The sequence below is a fragment of the Psammomys obesus genome, unplaced genomic scaffold (genome assembly GCF_907164565.1).
Source record: "Psammomys obesus unplaced genomic scaffold, mPsaObe1.curated_primary_1811, whole genome shotgun sequence".
NCBI classification, from domain to species: domain Eukaryota; kingdom Metazoa; phylum Chordata; class Mammalia; order Rodentia; family Muridae; genus Psammomys; species Psammomys obesus.
In genome coordinates, this window is record NW_026596125.1 from 1,074 (window position 1) to 21,646 (window position 20,573).

Sequence of the window (20,573 nt, forward strand, 5' to 3'; positions counted from 1 at the left end):
AGCACCTCCTCCTGAGGGGGGAGCAGCCTTACCAGACTACAGAGGAGGACAATGCAGCCAGTCCTGATGAAACTTGATACGCTAGGGTCAGATGGAAGGGGAGAAGAACCTCCACTATCAGTGGACTTGGGAAGGGGCATGGGAGAAGAAATAGGAGGGAGGGCAGGATTGGGAGGTGATAAAGAGGGGGCTACAGCTGGGATACAAAGTAAATAAATTATAATAAATATAAATAAATAAATAAATAAATAAATAAATAATGAACTTCAAAAACTTTCTTGATAATGGAAGTGCACTGTTACCTCATGAACACTGCCCTCCTTGTCCACTTCACAAATGGAAATAAAATTAACAATCAACTGCCTCTATACCATCTGCTTGAAATCCCAAATCAAGAATATTGAAACTGTATGTTGTTAGCTCCAGAGGACCTGGCTATTCCTCTGGAGGTACAGCCTGACCGGGGAGGTGTGAATCCTGACCGTCTTCTGGAGATGAGTGCAAAGAGTAAGGTGGTTGGCAGTCTCTGTTTTGGATTATGTTTCTAGATGCTTGGAAAGAGACAGACTGGTCTTACAAAAATGTTCTGCCCCAAATGTACCCAACAAGAAATTGTTCTGAAAGTTTCATGATAGCATGAAAATATGAGGTGATGATTTCAGCAATGATCTGATAGCGACTATCCAGGTAAGCCCACAGGTAGGGGATAGCAATTAAATTGATTCTCTCTATATTTTTTTGAAGTAATGAACAAAAAACAAAAAAACAAAAAACAAAAAAGAAACCCAAAAAACACTGATACATGTGATACACAATTCTTAGAAGAAAAAGCAAAAGTCAGTTCTGCTTCTAGAGTGTACCAAGGCATTCTGTGCACAAAACAGTTTGGCAGGGCAGACCGGAGCAGTCGGTATTGATTTGACACTGCACTGACCCTAAAACGAAGACTATTACAAGACATAGAGAAGGAAAACACTTGGTCCCACTACAAGTCATGGTCTCATGCTCATAATCACCTGTCAGGTATCAGAACACCAGTGGCATCCTGCCTGCAGTCCAAAGAGACCATCAAAGATGAGTATGAGTGTTTTGCCTCTTATACCACACCACCCAATCACCCAGTACAGCAAGCTGCTCCATTTTGAGTTTTTATGAGGAATAACCATGTGTTTTTCAAATGAGAGAGTCAGTCAAAAAAAGAAAAGCTGTCTAAACTGGAAAGCTTTCTCCAAAACTGAAAACAATAAAGCTGAGGGTTAGCAATGTGAACAGTGCACGATCTATTATTTCTGGTCTAAAGATGAGAGTCCAGATTTCTATAAAGACTAAAGAAGATACTTTGTAAGAGGTGAATGTAAACACTATCCAGGTAGAAACTTAACAACGTAAACAGAGTCATTAACTTTGAGACGTGGGGGCATGTACACACACACTTGCACATTCAAACATACACAAACACACTCACACACATACACACATATGCACACATTCACACATATATACACATACACATGCATATACAGAGAAAAAAGGAGACAGATAGACAAAACGACAGAAAGAGAAAGAGAGAGACTAGTAGTTTACCCTTAAAAGAAAAACCACCAAAAAGAGGAATGTGTGTCATTAATTACACTCAGTGATTTCACGGAGAGCAGCAGGCTGCTTCTAAATCTAAAAATGACCCCTGAACATCAAGCCCTGGGCTTGTTTTTCCACCCTTCCCCCATTTTGTTGCATATCCATTTGCAACTGAATAGTTCCAATTAATCAATAGGAAGCAAGGAGAAATGAGCCTGTGCATGGCAGGCACTCTCAACCACTAACAGGACCAGAGCTAATGCTGAAGATGCTGAGCAGGTCTGTGATGGAAGAAAATCACACAGGCAGTCACAGAACTAAGCGGGGACACAAAGCTTATATTTTAAAAAAGACTTACTGCACATTTTCCCCTTCAGGATTTTTATGGTTATCACATCCTAAACCTTATCTAAATTCATGTAATATTTTTATCTACAGGAACAACGTATCCCTCTGTCTTCTGCTCTGCTTTTGACTATGTCTAAAGCAGTAGCACCCAAGCATTGAGCCACAGAGCTTGCTGCATATTAAATAGTGTTGGCAGTTCTACATCTACATGCTGCCAGCTGTAAGAATCAAACAGATACTTTTTATCAGAATTAACATAGTATTCCACAGAAGTATCAGTAACAAAATTATGCAGCTAGATCTTCCCTATATGCAGGGGGAAGGGCTAGACATTCCTATTTCCAGGGGAGGAGGAGCTCCATGATGGATGCTTATTAAGCTGCTCTCTGGAGACCTGTCTGAGGAAACAGCAGAATCTGAAGAAGCTGTCCTCATTGGTGCTCTCTCTGAGGGAGGTTGTGGAGGTGGTTTGTCCTGAACATCACACTATCACTGATGCCTTCATGGTCGCTGCAGTCTTCTCTCTCTATCTTGTTCTTCCCTCTTCTAGGCTGAAGAACATGGGTTTAATACAAACAGAAGAATCAAAACAAACAAACAAAAAAACTGTTCTTTTGAACTTCAATGAACTCATGGATAGCTGAGAGGGGAGGAGGGAGAGGTTTATGGGGGGATACAAAGTGAGTAAAGTAATTAATAAAAATTAAAATTAAAAAAATAAAATAGAAAATAATTGCTGTATGTTGTACACTATCCTAACGATATAGCTCAGATAAGTGCTGAGGCCAGCTCAGCATTGGGAAAGGACCAAGGATGTGCTGAATATTATACTGATTACCTCTGTGGGTGAAGTATAGTTCAAGATTTGAGCAGCCACACAGAGATGGGAAATACAACAGGTTAGGACATGTGTCTCAAACCATTTCCTACAGGTCTGTCCTCATCTACTACTCTTGGAAAAATAGCCATTTAGATCTCACCAATTTAAGAGTTTACCAACATTCAATACAAATTCCAATATAAAGTTCTGTGCTTTTTAGTCTAGCCTATGTTCAGTGAAAGGAACTTTGTTTCTCTGGAAATTTTGATCAATAGGGATGGAGCAACAAATTATGCTTACCCTGCTAAGATAACAAGTAAAGAAGTCTTTGGGTCACCAAAGGTTGAAAGATTACTAAAAGAAAACTTTTCTAACCTTTGTGCCAAAAAATGATGATCTACCTATTAAATAGATTCTAAAGATTATTAAAATAGAACTTTTCTGACCTTTAGGTGGACAAATGATGATCTAATTATTAACTAGATTCTAAAGATCATTAAAATGAAACTTTCATGAACTTCATGTCCTAAATGATCATGTAATTATTAACTTATGTTCTTTTTGAATGTGACTGAGTAAGGTTGACATTGAATCACAGTACCCAGCCAGTAAAGATTGGTGGAGGCCATGGAACTGAATGTTTTTGTGGAGAAAAAAAAAAGTAGAATTAGAGCTCAAATTCTAGATCTACTACCTGTAATCTCTGTCTGGACAAAGCACCAAATCTCTAATGCTCACCTTTAAATCCCCATTGGGAAAATTTTTTGCTTAGACAAGGAAAGTAGAAAGAATTGGAAGAAATACTGCTGTGAGTATTTAAAAAAAATTCACAGAATCTGTGTAATATAATTTATGAAATACTGTGAAAAAATATTTAAATAAAATTTTCTGTGCTAAGAGAGCACAGGGATATCTGCTTAGTCAATTTAAAGCAAACATGATGAAATTTTTATAAATCAATCCTTTGATTGAACTTTGCAATTATTATTATAATAATTCATATAATTCCACTTATATTTGAATCTTTATGATCCTGTGTCCTCACCTTCCATAAAGGTCACTCTGGTCATTTTATACTATGCTTTCAAGCATCTCTGAGTACCCATAAGTTGTTAAAGTCACAGAAACTGCTCTGTATTCCACCTCCCTTACTGTATAGCAATTTTTTTTTCTTCTTAACAATTAGAGAATTGTGATGAGAATTGTGTCATGAGAAAAGAATCTATTTTCAATGGAAAAGTATTTGCTATAAAGCCACAGTGAATAACTAGGGCCATCAGAAAATCTCACTGAATTCTATTTATTTCTTTCAGTGAGCTGTGCAATACTGACAACTCCTCTGTTTCTCTTTTCACCATTAGAGCAAATAACAACAGTCTTGTCTTTCCCTGACTTGTGTTATATGGGGTTCTGGGACAGAATAATGTATGGTCTTTCAGTCAAGATGTTGGGGAACACAAGCCAAACTTTATTTAGTTGTATTTCTCTAAGTCTATTAAGTACTGATAAGGCTATTCTTTTTTTTAAATTAATTATACTTTATTCATTTTGTATCCCCCCATAAGCCCCTCCCTCCTTCCCTCCCGATCCCACCCTCCCACCCCTTTCTGCATACATGCCACTCCCCAAGGCTATTCTTATTGAGAACGCATGTGCAAATGTTTAAGATAACTAATAAATATTTTAAATATCCAGGTAAGCGTGGGCATGGTGCTGTGTGCATAGACTTGTAACCTCAGGGAGATAAAGCACATGAGTAGTAAGGTACATCATGAGACTTTGCTTGAAAACAAACATATTTCATAGCAATACAAAATATCCATAATGTCAAAAATCCTTAACCTGGTAACTAATCTCAGAATCATTGGAATCAATGTAATAGAATTTTAAGACATATTCTTCTACTCAATTATCAACCTTAACACTTTCAAGATTAGTGATCTAAACATCAGCTTTGCTTTTTAAATTACAATACTTGGTTTGTATTACAAAGAATCTCTTATGTGCACCTATTAACAAGAACAGGCATGAAGAACATCTTATTTTTGTCTTTGTCACTAGGATAAAGTTCACTCAAAAGAGAGATTAAAGAACATTTATCTGATTAGTCAGTTATGATGTCATATTGATTCTGTAGCCACATGATAAAAGCTCCATGCTGCCTGCTCTCAGTCGTGTTAGTTAGAAGAGGCTCCATGGATCTGCTCACATTTCTGGTGCTCACTCTCTCTTGTCTGCTTCTCTTCTCACTCTGGAGACAGAGCTCAGGGAGAGGGAAGCTCCCTCCTGGCCCCACTCCTCTCCCAATTATTGGCAATATTCTCCAGATAGATGTGAAGAATATCAGCCAATGCTTAACCAATGTAAGTATGCCTTATCCTTCTCCAGTATTTTGCAAAGATACATTGAGCTATTCTTTATTTTTAAAATTTTGAGATTAGAATACAATGACATTATTATTATGATATTGTGTATATTCCCTCTTGTCTTTAGTCTTTCCAAACACTCCCATATGCTGCTCCTTTTTCTTCTTCAAATTCATGGCTTCTTTTTTTTATTGTTGTTACATGCATATATGTATATATATATATGAGTATGTATATATTCTTAAGTATAACCTGTATAGTCTATATAATGTTATTTGTATTTACATTTTCATGAATGGTCAAAATAATATTGTAATCAATGGTTTTAAGAAGCCCATGGTGGCTCAGTAACCAATTGCTTTCCCATAGTAAGGGGAACAGGGACGATTTCTGGCAGGAACTCAATCACAGACTCTTTTACCTCCCCACCCACCAAGGGAGGAGCAGTCCTGCTAGGCCAAAGAGGAGGATTTAGCAGCCAGTCCAGAAGATACCTGATAAAACAGGATCAGATGGAAGGGGAGGAGGACCTCCCCTATCAGTGGACTTAGAAAGGGGCAAGGAGGAGCTGAAGGAGGGAGGGAGGGCTTGGGAGGGAATGAGGGAGCAGGTTACAGCTGGAATACAGAGTTAATAAAATGTAACTAATTAAAAAAAAAAAACCCTTAAAATTGCATGCACCTTCAGTGTTTTCAGGTTTGTCCCCATCAGAAATTTAGCAATTTCTATTGTGAATTAGAGAATTTTTGGATCTCTTTGCACATTATAATAAAATTTGCAAAATTGCAAAAGTTGTGCATACCTCTTCCCATCTTTGAAATTTTATTTCAATTTCCCATAATTCATTGCTAAAATTTTCTGGTAAAGAACACATCATATCATTTAACAATTCAGGCAACATTTTAGACATGTATCTTTGTTGACATTTGTCAGTGGTACTGAAGTTCTGTAAATAATGTTTTATCAAAAGAAAATATCTATATATGTGTAGTAACACAGGAAAAGTAAATTAATCAATGTCCACAGCATATTTGATACTCTCCAAATTGACTTTTATTCTGTGGTGCCTGGGAACATGAATGCCCCAGGTAAGAAATGTTCTCTTAGCTATGCTCATGCTGAGTGCTGCTTTAGTGGTACTCAGTCTCCATGTCTGTAGTAATAACTGTGTGAACCTCAGTTGCTTGGTATGGATTTCTACTCTTCATCGTGTGATGAAGTTCTGCAGGAGAAGCTTTTCAGGTGTTCTTGAAGCAGTTATCTGGGCATTCATACTTATTTTACTATTGAGCACATATGGAAATAAATCTCCCAGGCATCAAGTGGTTAAAAAAATAATAACAACAACATCAAACAGCTCCGATGCTGAGTCTTTTATTCATTAGCAATTCAGGCCAAAATTAATGTGGAAAACTCTTTCCTCAGTTTCTCTTTGAAAAATGATCAAGAAACCAGCTAACTATTTTGATGTGACAATTTACTGTAATCTAAGCATCAACTGCCTGGGCCATCCCATGACACACTGTCCCCTCCCACAAGTAATAATTACCCATTGCTTTGCTTTCCAATTCCCAGTTCTCAAAAGTCTATGGCCCTGTGTTCACTCTGTACTTTGGGATGAAGCCCACTGTGGTGTTGCATGGGTATGAGGCAGTGAAGGAAGCCCTGATTGATCATGGGGAGGAGTTTTCTGGAAGAGGAAGCTTCCCTCTGGCTGAAAATATTAATAAAGGCCTTGGTAAGTAAGTGTGTACATTCATGTGTGAGCTGGGTAGTAGTTATGGTGAGGAAGAAGATATAAAGAAAACACCAGACTTGCTTCTGGAGCTCAGGTTGGGCCTCTGTGTTATTGTGTGTTCTCAGATGGTCCTTCTCTTCTGGAAATCACTTTGTAGTTTTTGTTCTCATTTGTTTAGGAATCATTTTTAGCCATGGAAACAGATGGAAAGAAATAAGGCGCTTCTCTCTGACAACCCTGCGGAATTTAGGCATGGGCAAAAGGACCATTGAGGACCGAGTTCAAGAAGAGGCCCAGTGCCTTGTGGAGGAACTGAGAAGAACCAATGGTGAGGAAAGCTTTGTGCTTTGCCTCTTTCATCCTGTTCTAGGTTTGGGTATAGAAGAGTTATTGATATTATACTATTTCAAATGTTTTCCTCTTGTTTTTGAATCAGATATCATGAACACAGCTTTCATTTTAATTTTCTGATGAGTTATATCCTTGGTACAACTATTACTTGTATATTGTTAATCATTTCATCAGAGAAAAATTGCTACTGATAATGGTGGTAGTGATTTCATCTACACTTCTGGGGCCCAAACCAGATGAATTTCTTTTCATTTTGTTTTTTTTTTTTTATTTTTTATTTTTTTTTCTTTCTTTTCATTTTGTTGAACTACATTGGTCTCCCTAACTTCACTGATGTTCCAAGGTATCCTGAAGGCTCATGTCCACAGTTTTGAGTAGTAGTTATTCAATACATTTTTTAATTATTTAGATGAGTGTAATAGAGTTTTATCATGATTTCAAAAATTATCATGATTTCTTCTTATGTTGTGATTTATGTATTTAAGGAATTACATGTGACATCAATCTGCTAAACACACAAACCTAATGAAATTACTAGTTTAACTGAACTTGAACTATTTTTATTAATACTTTATCTCATCGTTCTCAAAGTGTATTACGGTTCTGCCTTCTGTCCTGTCAATAAATTCTCTCCACAGTCACTATTTGGATTTAGGGGATGGAGAGATATTACTTTGCTGCCATTGAAAATGCTACTTACTTAGGAAGTACCTGTCAGGGGAGACTCAGTTTATTTGCTTAAATTCTGAAGGACTGTTTCTTTAAGTTCTTTTCTCAAAAGAAAGTGAAGAAAAGACTGAAAATCAGATTTTACCTGTGAATGACATGCATACCAAGAAAAATTCCAAAAGGAATTTTGGAATATTCCAAAATTCCAAAATTCCAAAATTCCAAAAGATAATACCCATTATCTTCTTTGCTAAAAAGAATACATTTCTGAAAGATTATAATATGGTAATGTTTAAAAGCTTGTCATACCACCAACATATTCTGGAATTTCCCTTTAATTACAAATGTAACAATTTGCTAAGCATATTAAAATTAAAGTGATCTTTATTTGGAAACTATAGTTATAATTTTGTAATCTCCTTACATATAAACAATACTAATATTTAATTACAGAAATTTCTATAGAAAGCACATAAAAAAGAAATGTTCTTCTATTTTCTTATTTGTAAAAAGCATAGACATGGCCAATGTGAAACAAAAAATTCAGACATCATTGCAATTTTATCACATTACTTTGATGATAATTTAAAAATAGTCCCAAACCTATGGATATCAACTTTACCCAAATATATTAATGAGGAATTTTGATTGACCACGATGACCAGTTACGTCTTTTACATTACATGCCATTGATGTCTACTCATGGTACACAATGAGGACTTCTTAAACACTATTTCACACTACTGTGTCATGTACTTTGACTATGATCATCCCCCATCTTTTCTTTTCTGGCCCTTTTATTCCCATCATTCTTCTTTCTCTAGTCTCACATACATTATATTTTGGGTTCAGTGTCATATAGAGTGTTCACATCTTAAGGAGCAACATTCATTCTTTGAAACATTGTAATGAGAATAGGGGAGTCTGCATTTTTTTCTTTTTTTGCATTCTGCCCTCCTGAAATTTTATTTTAAAATAAGAAGGTTTTATTCATGTTATTCATTAGTACAAACAAATACACAAGGCACTGTCTGTTCTTGATGTCTTCTCATGTAAAATAAAGGAATTCTCCTCCTCATGTTTGTCCTAATATCCATATATACAGAATGTTTAGCTGTTAGAAGAAATTGCAGGTAGAATACTGCTTAGAATATTTTTAAAATTTTAAATTTCAGTTTATTTAGTATACATCCCACAGTTTGACCCCTTTATCCTCTCCTCCAAGTCCCCTCTCCCCTGTAACCTCTCTTCCCCCACACAGTCCCCTTTTTACTCCTCCCTTCGCCTTTTCTCACCTAGAAAAGGAAAGTCCCTTCCCCCCATATCAACCCTCTCCAGCATATCAAGTCAAATCAGGACTGAACATATACTCATTCCCTGAGCATGCAAGGCAGCCCTGCCAGGGGAAAGTGATCCAAAACAGGCAATAGTGTCCATGTTAGAAACAGCCCCTTCACTTGCCACACAGCCCATTTGGTGATCACACTTCCCATTGGCCATATATGTGCAGGAGTCCTAAGTCCAGACCATCCATGCTCTTTAGTTGATGTCTGAGTCTCTGAGAGCTGCCTTGGGCTTGGGTTAGTTGTCTCTGTTGGTCTTGTTGGGAGGTTTCTGTTCCTCCAAATCCTTCCATTGTTCCCTCAACAGTTCAGTGTCTTTACCTGTTAACAAGGACAATGCTTTTGATATATACTTAAAATTGTTTCCAAATTTTCAGGTGCACCCTGTGACCCCACCTTCATCCTGGGCTGTGCTCCCTGCAACGTCATCTGCTCCATTATTTTCCAGAATCGTTTTGATTACAAAGATCAGGATTTTCTTAACTTCCTGGAAAAAACAAATGAAAATGTCAAGATTCTGAGCTCCCCCTGGTTGCAGGTAAAGCCAAGTTCTGGTCCTCCTAAGGAAAAAACAAACAAACAAACAAACAACAACAACAAAACAAAACAAAAAAAAACTTTTGGCCAATTTTTTCCTCATGTAAATTACTAATGGTGAGATGACAGAATAAGGGTCTTTGGAATGGAGGTCTATGTCCTTTGCTAAACAAATAGAAAAACAAAGAGCAAATGCTAGGTTAGCTCAAACTGTTTATCTCCCTATCAGATGATTTCCTTATTGACCTACAGAGAGCTGTTTAAGTAAATTACTTCATTTTGAGAGGACAAGTAGTCACTCATAAAACATTCTTGCACTACCCACAAGTACTAGTACTGTGAACAGTTAAGTCCATCTTCATTACAGCATTTGGCATAAATATCTTAGCTTTGACAGAGGACATTCTGCTAAAGAATTTTTAGGGTAATGACCTACCAGGAAGCACTGAATTCCTCCAGATATTTGTTGCTTCTGTTTGGATCCTGGCTCACAAGGGAACAGGAAGACATTACAAGATGAATGGTTTTATGGTGTGTGGACCAGAAACATTCTCACAATGTTCTCCTGTGCTGACCTGGCATCTCCCTGCTCTCTGCCTAAATAGTGGTTATGGATCACAGAGAAGTCATTAACTGTGCAAATGGTTTCAAGGCTTCTTTAGAGGTCTACTCACTTCCTCCTACTCATTCCATGTAAGAGGTTAGATGATAGGAAAAAGGCTGCAGATACTACCTTTCTGCCGTGAATCAAGTTGTTAATTATATTAACTTCTACTGGCACCTAAAACACATAAAATACAATAATATATATTATATGACATTTCTAATTTATAGGGCAGAATTGAATTATTCTTGAATGTGGAGAAGTCAGTTATGAACTTTGATCATTTGGGCAGGATTTTCTTCCTCAAATCTAACTACCAGCATAGAAAATTTCTATATATAAATGAATCACCTCCTATTCAAGGTGGACATCTGTCACATATGGGATTATAAATCCGAATTGCTATATTTTAGTATGTATGTATTTCTTTATAACACCCTATTCACTTAATAATTTTTTTGGTTTTTGGCTTTATTTATTTTTTATTTATTTATTTATTTATTTATTTATTTATTTATTTATTTATTTATTTGTAGTTCTGCAATGCTTTCCCTATTCTCCTTGATTATTGCCCAGGAAGTCATAACACAGTAGCTAAAAATCTTGATCATATTAAAAGCTACCTTTTGGAGAAAATAAAAGAACATCAAGAATCATTGGATGTCACAAATCCTCGGGACTTTATTGATTATTACCTGATTAAATCAAAGCAGGTAAAGAATTTATATAAACTTATTTCTTCTATTTTTCAATTATTTCTTTATTCTCTGAATACTCAAATATTTGCCAGAGATCTTTAAATACTCAGGGCACTACCATTTGAAAAACAACTTGAATATTTATTATGTGTGTGTGCAAACAATACAAACCCAAGAAAACATAAGGGGGATTTGTTAACTAGAACACATTGACATTTATCTTCTGATGGAAAAAAAAAAAAGGCAATCTAGCTGTGAAGGAAGAGAATACAAAGGACAGGTAAATGGGAAACTAATTCCAATCATGTCATAGTGTGTGACATATTGTGTTCAATAAGTTTTGTATTTTATGTTTCTAACTGCTTTCCCAAATTCACCCTCATAATGTGCTTTTAAGTTTTTATTAACATAACACATTGTGCAAGCATAGTATTTATTTTTGGTAAGATGGCCATTTTTACTGTTAGTCTTGCCATGCCTTGGGCATTAGAGGTCTTTCCATCTTCTTATATCTTCTTCTATTTCTTTCTTCAGAGACTGGAAGTTATTTCACACAAATCTTTGACTTGCTTCATTTAAGTCACACCAAGGTACTTTATGTCTTTGTGGATATTGTGAAGGGTGTTGTTTCCCTAATTTCTTTCTCAGCCCATTTGTCTTTTTTATATAGGAGTGCTACTGATTTTTTAAGAGTTTCATTTTTTACATTAATTACAGTTTATTCACTTTGTATACCAGCTGTAGTCCCCTCCCTCTACAGCTCCGAATCCTCCCCTCCCTCCCTCATCTCCTCCTATGCACCTCTCCAGGTCCATAGATAGAGGAAGTTTTTTTTGTTGTTGTTGTTTTATTTGTTTGTTTGTTTGTTTTTGAGTTAATTTTGTATCCAGCCACTTTGCTGAAGGTGTTTATCAGCTATAGGAGTTTCCTGGTAGAATTTTGGGGTCACTCAGGTATACTATCATATCATCTACAAATAGTGATACTTTGATTTCTTTTTTTCCGATCTGAATCCCGTTGATCTCTTTTAATTCTCTTATTGCTTTAGCTAGGACTTTAAGTACTATGTTGAAGAGATACAGAAAGAGTGGGCAGCCTTGTCTTGTTTCAGTTTCAATTTCAGTGGGATTGCTTTAAGTTTCTCTCCATTGAGTTTGATGTTGGCTATAGGCTTGCTGTATATCACCTTTACACTGATTAGGTAAGTGCCATGTGTCCCTGATCTCTTCAAGACTTTAAGCATGAATGGGTGTTGGATTTTGTCCACTGCATTTTCAGCATCTAAGGAAATTATCATGTGGGTTTTCTCCTTCAGTTTGTTTATATGATGGATTATATTGATGGATTTCTGGATTTGAACCACCCCTGCCTACCTGAGATGAGGCCTACTTGGTCATAGTGGATGATATCTTTGATGTGTTCTTGGATTCGGTTTGCAAGTGTTTAGTTGAATATTTTTGCATCAATGTATATAAGGGATATTGGCCTGAAATACTCTTTCTTTTTCCGGTCTTTGTGAGGTTTAAGTATCAAGGTGACTATGGCTTCATAGAATGAGCTTGGTAATGTTTCTTCTGTTTCTATTTTTGTGGAATAGTTTGAAATATATTGGTGTTAGCTCTTCTTTGAAGGTCTGTTAGAATTCTGCACTGAAACCATCTGGCCCTGGGGGTTTTTTTGGAGGGGAGTCTTTTAATGACAGCTTCTAATTCCTTAGGGAATGTAGGACTATTTAATTGATTTACCTGGTCTGATTCAGCTTTGATAAATGGAATTGATCAAGAAAATAATCCATTTAATTTACATTTTCAAATTTTGTGGAGTATAGGTTTTTGAAGTAATGATCGTTTGGATTTCCTCAGTGTCTGTTGTTATTCCCTTTTTCATTTCTGATTTTGTTCATTTGGATAGTGTCTCTCTGCCTTTTCATTAGTATGACTAAGGGTTTGTCTATCTTATTGATTTTCTCAATGAACCAGCTCTTGGTTTCATAGATTCTTTGAATTGTTTTATTTGTTTCTAATTTATTGATTTCAGTCCTGAGTTTGATTATTTCCACCTGTCTACTCATTTTTGAAGAATCTGCTTCTTTATTTTTTTCTAGGGCTTTCAGGTGAGCTATTAAATTACTTGTATGAGATGCTTCGATTTTTTTTCCTGAAGGCACTTAGTGCTATGAACTTTCCTCTTAGCACTGCTTTCATTGTGTTCCATAAGTTTTGATATGTTTTGCCTTCATTTTCATTGAGTTCTAGGAAGTCTTTAATTTCTTTCTTTATTTCTTTCCAGACCCAGCTGTCACTGAGTAATGAGTTGTTCAGTTTCCATGTGATTGTAGGCTTTTTGCCATTTCTGTTGTTGTTGAGGTCCAGCTTTAGTCCATGGTGTTCAGATAGGATACAAGGGACTATTTCAATCTTCTTGTATCTGTTGAGGCTTGCTTTATGACCAGCTATATGGTCTATTTTGGAGAAGGGTCCATGTGGTGCTGAGAAGAAGGTAAATTCTTTTGTGTATGGGTGAAAGGTTCTGTAGATATCTGTTAGGTCCATTTGATTCATGACTTCTGTCAAAATCATTGTTTCTTTGTTTAATTTCTGTTTTTTTTTTTACCTGTCCTTTGTTGAGAGTGAGGTGTTGAAGTCTCCCAAATTAATGTGTGGGGATGTATGTGTGGTTTAGTTTTATTAATGTTTCTTTTACAAATGTAGGTGCTCTTGTATTTGGGGCATAGATGTTCAGAATTGTAATGTGTTCTTGGTGGAATTTTCCTTTGATGAGTATGAAATGACTTTCCCCATATCTTTTGATTAATTTTGGTTGAAAATCTATTTTGATAGTTATTAGAATGTTTATTTCTGCTTGTTTCTCGGGTTTATTTGCTTGGACAACCAACTTCCAGCCCTTTACTCTCAGGTAATGTCTATCTTTGTGACTTAGGTTTGTTTCTTGTATGCATCAGATTGCTGGGTCTTATTTATTCATCCATTCTGTTAGTTTGTGTCTTTTTATTCTTTTTATTGGAGAGCTGAGTCCATTGATGTTGAGAGAGATTAATGGCTGGTGGCTGTTAAATACTTTGATTTTGCTGTTGGCTGTGTTGGTGTGTTTGTGTGCTTGGCTACTTTTAGCAAAGCTGTAGTGAAATTATTCATTTCTTGTGTTTTCCTGACTGTAGCTAACTTTCCTGGGTTGTATTTTTCTTTCTATTATCTTCTGTAACACTGGATTTGTAGGTAGGTACTCTTTAAATTTTCTTTTGTCATTGAATATCTTATTTTCTCCATCTATGACTATCTTGCTGTGTATAATAGCCTGGGATTTTTTTGTTTGTTTGTTTGTTTCTCCATGATATCTGTCCAGGCCCTTCTGGCTTTCATAGTCTCTGTTGAGAAGTCAGGTGTGATTCTGATGGGTTTGCCATTATATGTTACTTGGCTTTTTTCCCTCGCAGCTTTTAGTGTTTTTTCTTTGTTCTGTGTACTTGCTGTTTTGATTATTATGTGGTGGGAGAATTTTCTTTTCTGGTCTAATTTATTAGGTCTTCTGTAGGCCTCTTGTATTCTTATAGGCTTCTCCTTTATGTTGGGAAAATTTTCTTCTATGATTTTGCTGAAAATATTTTCTGGGCCTTGGCAACAAGAATCTTCTTTTTCTCAGTTCTTATTATTCTTAGGTTTTGTCTTTTTGTGTTGTCTTGGATTATTTAAACAGTTTGTGTCCAGAATGTTTTAGATTTAACATCTTTGATGGATTCATTGATTTCTTCCATTCTATCTTCCACACCTGAGATTCTTTCTTCCATCTCTTGTAGTCTATTGGTTATGCTAACCTCTGTAGTTCCTGTTTTCTTCCCTAAGTTCTTCCTCTCCATAGTTTCCTCCATTTGTGTTTCTTTAATTTTTCCAATTCTATGTTCAGATCTTGAGCTGTTTTGTTGATTTCCTTCACCTGTCTGAGTGCATTTTCCTGTTTTTCCTTCAGTTCCTTCACCTGTTTGTTTGAACTCTGTTTCTTTTATTTCTTTTAGTACTTAATTATTTCCTCTCTGAAGGCCACAAACTGTTTGGCTATATTTCCTTAAGGATGACAATAATCTGTTTAACTTTATCTTCTTACACATTTTATTTGTTTCCTCCATTAATCTCTTAATAAGCATAGATGTAAGGTCATCTCCTTAAATTTCACTTATGAAAGGTGTCCAGGGCTGCTTGCCTCCTGGGTTCTGGAGATGCCATATGGCTTTGGCTTTTGTTGGTTGTGTTTTTACACTTGCTTCTACCCATCTACTGGTTTCAGGTATTGGCTGTTAGTTTCTGGTACCTGGAATCCTTGCATGGGGAGAATCCCCTTGGCAGGAAGATGGTGATTCCTGAAGGAGGCCTCCTCAGCTTTTTGGGTATGGTTAACTGAATGGCTATGTTTTTCAGGAATTGTCACAGCTCAACTCAGGCTTATGGACCTGTGTGGTAACTGTAGTCATTGGTAGCTAGGGGCACTCTTCTCTCACTAGGAAAAGTCCTGGAAACAGCTGCCCTGCCACTGTTTTTCTTGCTCTGAGTTCAGTGGGCTGCTGCTGCTCTTACACTGTGTTTGCTGGGTGCATCTCTCTTGGAGAACCAGGGAACCCAGCAGTTTGGTCATTTTAGCTAGGGCGACAGGTTGTGCCTTGTTTCAGTGTATGGGGCTGATCCCATGGATCCCAGGCTTTTGTAGGTCTGAGATTGGAGTTCTGTGCTCCAGTACCCAAGTGTAAATCGGTGGGAGGTGAATGCAGTAGGAGGCTAGAGCCTGGAGCTTTCAGGAGCCCAGAAACTTTTCCAGAGTTGGGTGTCCTGAGGACAGACCATATGTTTGCCGCAATGTGTGGTTTCCTCCCCAAAGGGAGACCCAGTCTGTGGTGTTTTAGAGTACACAGTCTGGACTAGTGTTTTAGAGTCTGGGATGGTGAGTAGAGCACGCTGATGCATGTGAATAGCCGTGCTGGTGACTGCGGGCCTGCAGGAACCTGGGAACTTTTCCCTGAGAACATTCTTTTTGGGGGACAGGTAGATCAGCTGAGTGCCCTGTGGTCGAATCTTTTGTTTCCTTCACTGTGGGGTCTCCACCTGACAGAGACAACCATCTCTGGTGCCCTGTAGCCCACAGTTACATCTGGGAAGGTGAGTTGTCGCATGGGAAGTCTGCCGGACCCCAGGAACTTTTCCAGGGATTGTCCGGGTGATCTGAAGTCAATCCAATTGCTTCCTTCACCATGGGTTTTTTTTCTCTACTGGAAATCCCAGTGTCTGATGTTATGGTGCCCACAGTTCACTCTGGGAGGGTGAACAGAGCATGTAGACATGTGGCTCTGGACTGGCAACTGAGCGCCTACCGGGATTGGGGAACTCTTCTGTTCTGTCTCTTGGTCACAGTGTAGTCACTCACTGCTGTCCTGCTCATCAGGCACAGTGTCCTCTTAGCGCTGCCATCTTGGATCATCCCATAGTATTTATTTTTAGTTATTGTTTTATGCATTAAACATTTTGGAACAGAAAAAGTATTTAATATAAAAAGATAATGTTAACACTTTTTATTCTTCCATAAGTTTATACTTAATGAGGATTTTTATTTTTGAATGTGTCATTAATTTATTGTTTAATTCCTTAATCACTGAGTGTACGTAACATATCTTTTATGGCAGATATATTTAAAAGGACCGTTTTTTTTTCTTTTTAAAGAAATTTTCTTTAACGAATATTCTTGAGAATTTCATACAGATATAAAATGAGACATAGTTATATTCATCCCACATTTCCTCTCCATCTCTCCTGTATCAACTCTCTCCCAAGTTCATGCTCTCCTTCTGTTCTTCTTCTTCTTCTTCTTCTTCTTCTTCTTCTTCTTCTTCTTCTTTAAATCCCAATAGCCCACTAATTCCAGGAGGTGCTCTGCATATTTGCTTGGGAATAATGGCAAGCACTGTATCATGGGAAACCTCTCAGCAGCCATGCCTTCCAAAGAAAGATTTCCTTTCTTCAGGGGTTTACATTTGCTAATAGATGTTTAGTATAAAGGATGACATGGATAGCCTTCCTCCATCACTGCTGGAAGTTGGAATGGGCTGATTTTATACACAGCTGTGTAGATAACCACAGCTGCAGTGAGTTCATGAGGGAAAGAGCCTGCTCCTCTCCAGAAGGTTGCAGTTCACAGCTCTTTTTCTCACCCTCTTGCTCTTACATGTTTTCTACCTCTTCTTGCACATTGTTCCATAAACCTTGAAAGAAAAATAGGGCTGATAAAGGTGTTAGATTTAGTGCTGAATACCCAGTCTCTTATTTTCAGCATTTTTACCAGTTACACCTCTCTGGATAGATTTTTAATCTCTGAAAAATGAAGCTTCTCTGACCTAAGTTTATTACAGCTCAGGTTTATGGGGATAAACATAAACATTTAGATAGCAGCTTGACAATATGATCATTTAGCAAAATAACATCAATAAGTTGTATCCTAGGGTCTATGACTTCTCCGTCCTTGGGCCTGTTAATACAAATACATTTCTGGGTATGAAATTCCCTGCTATAGGCTTTGAAACCAACCAGAAAGTACTTTGGTACCTTGTGATAGTCACATTTTTATTGCACCAGTGCAGACCCAGGATGGTAACTTGATCTGACCAGAGATAAGGCCCTTAAGGATCCAGAGTCAGAGTAGGGATGAGATCTGACACAGGGTGAGGTCCAAAGGTGGGGGGGGGTTAGTAACACTGGGATGTGGAAGCTATGGGCCTGGGAGGAAGTTCAGGCTCTTCTAGACAAAGGGTAACAGACAGAGAAGGAAGTTTCACATCCCAGGACAAGCTGCTGTGAGCAAGATTATTTTTGTATTCAGTGAAATAAATCTGACTCAAACAGGAAAGGGGTAGAGTAAGAGATACAGATGGCAAATGAACTAGAAAGTTACACAACCAAATTAAGCCAATCAAAAAGCAAGTATAAATCAGTCTTAATATTATTGTCACCAATACCTCATATTGAATACCCATGAACAATCACTGAAGATACTTATATAATTTTGTTTGGCACAAATGCAAAGGTAAGAGAGCCCCTTTATTATTTGCTGAAGAAAAGTACTAATTATGTGAAATATGTGCCCGTAATACTGACATTGTGCATATTATATTTTATTATATATAAGGTTATATAATATGGCCCTGGGCTTTTATTTTGTTTGGGAGACATTTGATGGCTGCTTCTATTTCCTTAGGGGTTTTAAGGCAGTTTATACTGTTTATCGGCTCTTGATTTAACTTTGGTACTTGAAATCTATATTCACTTTAACATAACTGTAAAAGCTTAGTATTGTTTAAGAATTTACCTGAAATGACTGTCTTGAGTTCTAATTCTGGCCTTTATACACCAATATTTTTTCTGTAATGTCGACTGAGAGGAAGATCTTCTAAAGAATGTTTAAGATAAAACCATTCAAGATCACACAGATCATTTAAGTAAGATTTGGCTGGCAATGAAATCAGAAGGCAGAGTATGTGATCAGCTTCTAGAGTCCATACTTTGAGTCCAACACAATGATTTCTTCCATAGACTGTGAGGACTTAGAAAACTGTGCATATAAGGCATGTGGTTATTGTCTTGTGTACAACATTCAATGGTTAGAATGTTCAATGGGTAATAGAAGAGTTAAAAACAAGACCAAACACTATTACTATGATAGAGCAGGAGCTTGTGAAGTTTTCCTGTGTAGGGTCAGCTGGTGGATATTTTCATTTTCATAGAATGTACATCCTGCCACAAATGTTAGGTCCTGTCCTTCTAGCAAGAAAATAGACAATTGGATGTGACCTGGCTTTATAAAATGATATTCATAAAATCAGGTCCTCGGGTCTGATTTACATTTCAGGCCATAGTTTTGTGTCTGAAATTGAGAATTAGCATTGAAGAAGGCATGTTCTTTCTATTTCCTCCCATCTGTTTTCCCCTGGTCTGGGCTAGTGTATCATAAGAACGGGGAAAATGAGAATGTATAACTTCTCATGATTTTCTAGAACTACCAAACAGAAAAATAATAAATAAAATAAATGAATTTCAGCAAAAAAAGTAAATGACATGAAGTTCATAGTACAGAGGGAGAGGAGTGTGTCTGTCTAGCAGAGACCATATAGTACTACTTAATTTACTAATATTAGTAGTGTTTATCACACAATAGTAGATACTTTAGTGTTATGAATCCATAAGTCAGGAGATGTGTATGAATGATAACCTGACTAAACATCCATAGCTGAATTCACGATGACATCCCTACTGTAGACTATCTCCTCAGCTTTATTCCTTGCTTTGATAATTGCGTTATACTTACTCTCTCCTTTATCCCATGAGAGCCATTACTGTGTCTTCACGCTACAGTTTGTATGTTCCATTTATTCTTCCCTATCTAGACCAAGTTACTAGCAGACTCCCATATGGAATGAGGCCAGGTCACCTCAACTTTGTGAACCTACCCTTGTTCCCTATTTTTTCTAGATATTTGTACTTTTAATCTTTTCAGGTTCAACTTTATTGGGAGTCTGCAGTAGTATTCCTTTCTGATACTCCTTGTTTTTTGCTTACCAAAAATTTGGATTTATGGGAGCGTCTACATTTAAATGTGTACAATGTAAGATCTTTAATTCTTAAAATGATGTAAACCAAAAATTTTTGATTATTCATTAAAAACAAAGGTCCATATATTAAGGGTAGTGTGAAAAAGTCAAAGGCATTTGACTCTAACAATTTGGGGCTTCTCTGTGTAGAAAATGAAATTTAGAATCTCTGTGCCTGTCTCTGGAGTGCTGTGTTAATTTGTTCTTGAACTATACTTTCAAGTTCTGTATTGGCAACAATAGAAAACGGTGTGAGGTTGTAGAGAAATTGTTATCAGATGTGCTAGTAAAGAATTTACTAGCTAACTGCATCAAACAATTCTTAGGAAAACCACAATCAGCACTCAATATTTACAGCTGACAATTTGGCAACGACTGTGACTGATTTGTTTGGTGCTGGGACAGAGACAACAAGCACAACACTGAGATATGCTCTCCTGCTCCTGCTGAAGCACCCACATGTCACAGGTGAGAACACAGGTGGTGAGTCACAGCAATCCTGTGGGATGCTGGAAAGTCAGTGTTAGTGTCCTGAATGTTGTTATTCTTAGAGAAGTCTCAGTCCTTATCTTCTGTGCCACTGGCCATAGTGAGAAGGATGACTAAAAGACTGTGGATGTAGGAAAAGCAATTAAAATCTGATCAGCAGGGTGCTGGAGAGATGGCTCAGTGGTTAAGAGCACACTCTGCTGTTCCAAAGACCCAGGTCAAATTCCCAGCACCCACATGGCAACCTACAAATGTCTGTAACTCCAGTTCCAAGTGATAGGACATCCTCACAGCAATATACATAAAATAAAATAACACAAAATACTATTTTAAAGGTGATCACTGACCGTGTTACTTGGGAGGTGATCTGTGTCAGGCACCTCCAGCATCCTTC

General features: G+C 37.1%; 1 protein-coding gene and 1 long non-coding RNA gene across 2 annotated transcripts in view; both read left to right on the top strand.

Annotated features, from left to right (window-relative positions):
- Window positions 1-4,912: 4,912 nt before the first annotated feature.
- The window catches only part of LOC129693291 (cytochrome P450 2C6), a 21,046-nt gene continuing 5,385 nt past the window's right edge, over window positions 4,913-20,573 (top strand). The window contains exons 1-6 of the mRNA XM_055630111.1: window positions 4,913-5,109; window positions 6,688-6,850; window positions 7,029-7,178; window positions 9,591-9,751; window positions 10,891-11,067; window positions 20,017-20,158. Coding sequence (XP_055486086.1) covers window positions 4,942-5,109; window positions 6,688-6,850; window positions 7,029-7,178; window positions 9,591-9,751; window positions 10,891-11,067; window positions 20,017-20,158 — 961 coding nt within the window. The 5' untranslated portion in view covers window positions 4,913-4,941. The remainder of the gene's footprint in view (window positions 5,110-6,687; window positions 6,851-7,028; window positions 7,179-9,590; window positions 9,752-10,890; window positions 11,068-20,016; window positions 20,159-20,573) is intronic.
- Window positions 11,086-17,794, top strand: LOC129693293 (uncharacterized). The gene is made up of 2 exons (XR_008722861.1): window positions 11,086-15,451; window positions 16,101-17,794. It is a non-coding gene; the product is annotated as an uncharacterized LOC129693293 (long non-coding RNA).